The sequence below is a fragment of the Apteryx mantelli genome, chromosome 4 (genome assembly GCF_036417845.1).
Source record: "Apteryx mantelli isolate bAptMan1 chromosome 4, bAptMan1.hap1, whole genome shotgun sequence".
Taxonomy (NCBI): Eukaryota; Metazoa; Chordata; class Aves; order Apterygiformes; family Apterygidae; genus Apteryx; species Apteryx mantelli.
This window is the reverse complement of record NC_089981.1, coordinates 17,962,941-17,969,853: the sequence shown is the minus strand read 5'-3', so window position 1 is coordinate 17,969,853 and position 6,913 is coordinate 17,962,941. Positions and strand designations below refer to the sequence as shown.

General features: G+C 46.8%; 1 protein-coding gene across 1 annotated transcript; it reads left to right on the top strand.

The window, feature by feature from the left end:
- The first annotated feature begins 2,861 nt into the window (after positions 1–2,861).
- Positions 2,862–5,708, top strand: LOC136991823 (E3 ubiquitin-protein ligase TRIM39-like). The gene is made up of 4 exons (XM_067295273.1): positions 2,862–2,891; positions 3,856–3,878; positions 4,378–4,493; positions 5,113–5,708. The coding sequence occupies exons 1-4, from the start codon at positions 2,862–2,864 to the stop codon at positions 5,706–5,708; spliced, it is 765 nt and encodes a 254-aa protein (XP_067151374.1).
- The last annotated feature ends 1,205 nt before the right edge of the window (positions 5,709–6,913 follow it).

The following is a 6,913-nucleotide window of genomic DNA, read 5'->3' as shown; positions in this document are numbered from 1 at the left end:
AAAAGTCTGTATGTAGGTGACAGAGCAGAAGTATTCAGTACTACTGTGCTTGCTAACATGCATGCTGTTTCCAGCCTGCCTTCAACCCCCCATTTCTGATATGGGGAAAGAAGCCCTTCTCCTGCAAGGTATTGGGGAATTCAATAAATGCTTGTTACTCAGGTTACTGCTTGCCTTGGTCAGTGAGGAACAGGACAATCCAAAGTAGGCACCCCTTCCTGCCTTAGGGAGGAAGTCCCTGATCCCAAAGCTTGGGGAAATGTGTCAGCTTGAAAGACAGGTGCTTTCTAATGGTACCTTTGACTCAAAATGGATCACCACACTGAATTCCCACCTCTCCCATGGAAGGCGGTGGGGATTAATGAAAGGTACCTAGGACTGAACTGCTATGATGACCTGCTCTGTTATGAGTTCTCATTTGGACTGTGGCAGCACTGTGCTGTGCAGGACATCACACTGGATGAGCTGTTACTGCCTGCAATGAAGCTGAGCCAGATGCCTTGGTTATATAACCCATGTCTTTTCTCTAGTCTTCTCTCCTCACTCAAGCTAGGAGAAAATATCTATGAGGCCTGATTCTTAGGCTTCCTTGAGTCCACATGGTGAATAATGCATGTATGTAATGTATTTGCTCTGTGGTGCGGTTTTCTTTTCTTTTCTTTTCTTTTCTTTTCTTTTCTTTTCTTTTCTTTTCTTTTTTTTTCTTTTCTTTTCCCTCCAGGTGACTATTCCTGTATCAGGATACAGGAACTGTCTCCTGAAGTCTGTGCCCATCCCATAGCACTACCACCAATGGCTTACCTCAGTCATTTGGAGGTCTTTAACATAGACACCACTTGCTCCATCTGTCTTGACTACCTGCAGGACCCTGTCATGATTCCTTGTGGCCACCACTTTTGTAGAGCCTGCATCACCCACTACTGGGAGCCAGTGGTCAAGGACTTCAGCTGCCCAACGTGTCTGCATGTTTGTGCTCAGCAAGTCATGTACCCCAACCGACAGCTGGCCAGCATAGTGGAGACAGCCAGGCAGTTGCCTTTTGTCAAGGAAAAGATGCAGAATGAGAAGCTCTGCTGCCAGCACTGTGAGGTCATCAGTCTCTTCTGCAAGGAGGACCAGAAAGCCGTGTGTGTGGTGTGTGCAATCTCCCATAGCCGTCTCTATCACACAGTAGGGCCCCTGGATGAAGCCCTCAAAAAACACAAGGTAAGCAAGCGGTATCTCCCAGAGGTACTGCTAGAAAGCATTTCCTTCACAGGGTTTGAGATACCTGGCATTCCACTCCAGTCTTTAAACTTCTAACCATCTCATCCCAAGTAAGGAAGTAGGGCAGTTCAGACCCACCAATACTTGTTAAGTCACAGGAATGCAGCAGAACAGTCTGGGAACAAGTGTTGCATCTCTAGTTTGACTTTGACACTAAATATTTCAAAAGGGTGCTAGTGACCAGAGAAGCTCTAGAGAAATTTGTATTCAAGCACCACAGTTTTGAAGTGGAGTCTAGGGATCAGAACATGAGTAGATTATGAAAGAGGATGTAGGACCTCCCCAGTTCTGGGAAGGAGTTTAATCTAGGCATAAGAGCTGAGTGTAGGTCCAGTGACTACTGGCTCCTATCCGCTCTAAGCAGCAAAGCAGAATTTATTAGTAGATTCCGCTCTTCTCTGCAAACAGGGAGGAGAAAGACAATCCCTGCCACAGGAGGAGGAGGGTACGTGCTGGGGGCTCAGGGTTTCATTGCTATGATCCAGTAAAGAAACTGGAGTCTAATGGTTAGAGCAAGGAGGAACAGGAACTAAGGCAAATGTACCTATACCTTATGGCCAGCTTGAGGTGAGACCACCCAAAACTACAGTAATGATTCCGACATCAGAAACTGATGTTACTGCTCACGGGCTCTCCATCTTGAAGCTGAAGAAACATTCCAGCAGCTGAGTGGGATGTGTGGTTCACCCTCTGAGGCAGCCTCAACCAATTGAGCTAGCTGTGTTGGTAGCCAGAACCAACAGTTTGACAAATGTACTTATTCAGTTCACCCGACAGTAGATGCATGGTCAGCTAATTAGCTTTCTAGAATACTCCTGTGACTATACTGGCATCTAGTGGAATTTAGGCATCTAATTCATCCAAATTTAGATATCTGAATCTTGGACAGAATCCCAGCCAAGGTGTCTGCACAAGTTGCATCCAAAATGTTGGAGGCATTTTTCAGGCCCCCCCCCCTTTTTTTTTTTTTAGGAATCACAACTTAGGATTCGATTAGTTGTTTTCAGAGGCAGAAGGGAGTGTTAGAGCAAGATTTGTGATGTTCCACTGAGTAATTCCTGCTGTCCCATATCTGAGGGTGGAGTCAGAAGTTCCATTTTGATTCAGAGATATAGTAGGTTTCCTGGAAAGTTGCTCTGGTGATTGACTCCCTGGAAAAAATTAATCTATACAGTGTAGAACTATCTTGCTTTGACTCCTTGTCTGTACTTCTAGCTGCTGTTCAGAAGCTAAATTTTGAAGGCAGAGGAATGTTGTAACTTGTATTGCTGCTGTACACACAGGTGTTCAGAACTTTAACCCAGAAACAGTATGTATAGTACCTGATGCAGATGTTCAGTGTGAATAGCCAGAGGATTGCTGGAATTTATAATTGACACCCCATGAAAGCAAACTGCATGAAGTGACATGTCAGATCAATTGGTATATGATTCTCAACTGGTATGATCCAAGCCTTCTCAGTGCTGCTTCAGCATCTGATCCTTTGGACCATTTTGCCTGAGTAGAATCTCTTGCCCTTCCCTCTCCACGATAAGCTACAAGCTGGTGTGGAGGATCTGGGCAGAAAAGCAAAGGATTTGAAGGAACATTTATCCATGGAGGAGAAAAAGCCCAAGGAGCTGAGAGTAAGTGGAAGAAGGGGCAGAGCTGAGAGGAGTGGGGTAGGGGCCTTCTATTTAGGCCCACCCAGCTGGAGTGAACTGGAGTGGTGTGGTGAGCTCAGAGGAGTTGACAAGAGGGGTTCTTCCCTTCCCTGGGGGTGTTGCCTCAGGTCAGTTCCCAGCTGGGAGATGCTCTCTAATCTCCTGGTGACTTCTCTGTCCCACAGGAGTCAGTGTGGAACTGTCATAGCGCATTACCTGTGACTTTGAGGAGCTGCGCTCCTTCCTGGAGCAAGAGGAGGACCAGCAGTTGCATTGCCTGAGAGCAGAAGAGATTGAGATGCTGGGAAGGCTGAAGACCACCACAGCACACCCCTCGGAGCAGTGCTGCTCTCTCAACACCCTCATGGTGGACATGGAAAGATGCCTGGAGTCCAGAGCAGGGGTGCTCAAGGTTTGTATGCTGGGGCTTTTCCCACCACCAGTGTGTGGATCACAGCCTTTCAAAGAAGCTCTTGTGGCAGTCCCTTTCTCTGGGGCAGGGGTGAAGCTCTGCCTTGCATTTTTAGAGGTCACTATTAATCTGTATGGCCCTCTGCAACCAGGAGCCCTGGATCTCCCTGTTTAATCTCTTCCATGTGGTCTAGCTGATACCAGCATGACTTTGATCTTTCTTGGTGAGGTGAAGAAAAGGCTGAGCTTTAAACATAGTCATGGTAGGTCCCCACCTTGGAAAGCAAGACTCTTTACTCAAAGGGTAAAAATGGGGGGGTGACTCATCTAGATGTCATGAGCCATACCTTGCAAGTGCTGCCTTTCTTTCCATTCCCCCAAATAATTAGCAGAATTAATGACACCTGGGTTAGATAAAGCCCAGCACTAACAGGCAAAAGGATTGCTGGGCATGCAGACACACCCTACAATATTTATGCTGATGGGGGTTTTTTTTGGTGGAACCTGACTTAGTGTCTTCCCTCTCCTTTTCTAGGACATGCAGAGTGTCCTGCAGAGGTGATGTACCCTTTTCCTCTTCCTATTTGGGGGGAGGGGAGGGGAGGGGAGGGGATAGGGAAGGAGCCATTAGTAGTTGAAGATGCAATTGCTTGGTAGGAGTGCTCCTTTCCTCTGGGATTAATACCATGCCAGTGTTTCAGTGTGGTGTTAGGAGACTGGCTGCATTGCACTACAATAGAATGATACCCCTGGAAGATAAAACCTGATATACTGGTGGTCAGTTCCATCCTTTGCCTTTTCTCAGACCAGGATAGTTATACTGACTCTGGGCCAAATCCCAATATGTGAACTGTCAGCTTCTTCCCCTTAATTCTTTCCTGTCATGGTTTCTCAGTGGGTATATAGACTTTTGGTAAGCTTCCAGCATTTCAACATAGCAATAATTCCAGCATAGCAATAATTTCTAGGAACAACTGCGGTGTTTTGTACTAGGGAATGGCATCTTCTAGACACTATGACTGATTTGATTACTAGATGAGGTCACTTCTTTCCTTAGGCATGAAACACTTAAGAACCTGCAGCTACCTTCTGTCCCTCCTGAGCTGAAGAGGGCAATGGCCTATTTCCCTGGGCCATTATTTCAGCTTAAGAAGATGCTGAAGAAGTACCCTGGTAATCAAGCTATACAGAGACCTAGGTCTGGGTCTTGAGTCCAGTCCTTGGCTCTGAAAAGTGTCTTCTGTTTGGCAGTGAATTCACCTGTACGTCTAGGCCTGGTTTAAAATGTTGAAGTGACTAGACTTGACTCTTTGCATTTAAGCGGTTGTCTTGTTGGTGAACCCAATGAACGGGTTTGAGGGCTCATTTGTGGGCCCCTTTGCGGAGAAAGCCCATTATAACAGTGCAGGTGCTCAACAGCACCCCTGTCACTCTGCCAAAGTGCAGAAGTGACCCTTGGTCCCAGTATTGTTGGTGCCTGCCTGAATAAGGGGTCTAGAGTGGGGTGCTTGAGAGAGGAAACAGATGACAGTGTAGACTATTGGAGAAAGGTGGCATAGCATAGAGCTAAGACAGTTTGGGGTAGGGACTCAGAGAAGGCAATTCAAGCATGTGGTATGGTGAGGAGATGGGGCATGGAGGGTTGACAGATGCCCAGCTGCCTTGTGGTGAATGGGCGAATGGCTGTGTAATTGCTCTTCTCCAGCTGATTCTTCTGGGGTGAGGTGTGTGAATCCATTGCTCCCTCCCCCTTGGTTTTCCCTGCTTTCTCATAGTCTCTGCTCTGCCAGAGGAGATGTTTCTCTGGACCCTCAGACAGCTCATGCCAGTGTGGTGCTCTCGGAGAATCTCAAGAGTGTTTATTTCACTGACATGCCCCAGGAGCTGCCACACAGCTCTCGGTGTTTCACTGCTCACCCCTGTGTGCTGGGATCATCTGCCTACTCATCAGGCTGCCACTACTGGGAGGCTGAAGTAGGAAACAAAACCCACTGGGCCCTGGGTGTCTGTTATGAGTCTGCCAGCTGCCATGTAGAGGACCCCAAGCAGGAGATGGGCTACTGGAGGGTGAGTCTATGGAGTGAAAAATATGTGGCCATGACCACCCCCTTCACCCCACTGCTGCTTAGTGTCAAACCCAGGTGGGTTGGGGTCTTCCTTGACTATGAAGCTGGAAAAGTCTCCTTTTATAACATGACTAACCGCTCTCATATCTACACTTTGGATGTCATCTTTGCTGAGCCAGTTGGTCCCCTCTTCTACCCAGGCATCTGTAGGCGTCGTATTAATGCTGACCCACTGAGTATATATATGTCAGCCCTCAGACTGGTGCTGATGGTTTATTGCTCCTCTCCTAATAGATACAATAGCCAATATACAAAAAGCTGATGGGGAGTCAGAAGGGAAATGCTTCCTGAGCAAGCCACTGGTCTCAGAGTCCCGTTTTCAGCAACCAGAATCCCTGGATTTACAAGCAAACTCAGTATGCCTGCTCCTCCTCATGCTAGACCTCCACAGCCCCCCGTAATCTCTAGTAATTTCTGGAACCTTGCAGAGCAGTTAACAAACCCTAGAAGGGTGATCCAGTCTATATGGCTTTTTGTGTGTGCATGTTTAAAGTCTAGACTGACTGGCACTTTGTGGTGATGTATGTCTGCCGATTTGTCAGATGACTTTGGAATAAATGACTACTTTTGGAAAGCAGTTTCTGCTGTCGTAGTTCAAGAATTGCAGGAAATACTATGGAAACATCTACCTGTTCTGCTCTTAATAAGCAATTCTTTTCCTAGTCAGCCGTATAAGATGCCTGGTCTTTTTGGCCAGTTGTCGGAAATTCAACATGAATGAGTGGTCTGTACCTTTTCTGCAGCAGAAGCTAGGGATCAGAATAGATACCTTGGGTCATCTTGTATGCCATTTAAAACTTGCATTTAGGGAAGTGAGTCCCACCTTTACTGTAGGTCAGGACACTGAACTCTGTGGGAGGCTCTGTAGCACAATGGTTTTGACATGGACGAACCTTTGCTTTCCTGGAGAAAGTCTTATGTAGGCTGTTTGAACAGTGGTCACCAGCTGACTTGTAGAACAGTCACCTGCCAGACTTTTCTGCTGTGACGGCTTAGTACGCTATTGTTCAGACTCATGGGAAGAGCAAAAGAGTCTTTTGAATTTGTCCCTAATGGCACAAACTGTTGGTAAGTACAGTCATGGTCCCTTCAACAGCGGGGATGTAATATCTCTGAATATTGATTTCAATCTTCTTTCTCCATATTGTCAGGAGGCAGACACCTGTGGTGCAGGATGAGCACAGAAGTAGTGTGCCCCTCTCTACAATCAACTTAGATGTTGCAGATGAAGTTAAATGGATATGATCTACAAGGCAGCAGCTGAAGTATTTCCTTGAAGCCATCAAGTTAAATTTGACAAAATTCAGGCTCTTGTTTAAAATGCAATCTGTTTCAAGTGTGAAGAGAAGAGAAATACTGGAATGAGCAGCTGGAATGCATGGAGCTCTCCCTGGGGACAGGCGGGGGACCAGCTGAGAGCTCATGGGTCAGGACTGGGGGGCAGACCAGCATGGGTGACCATGTAAT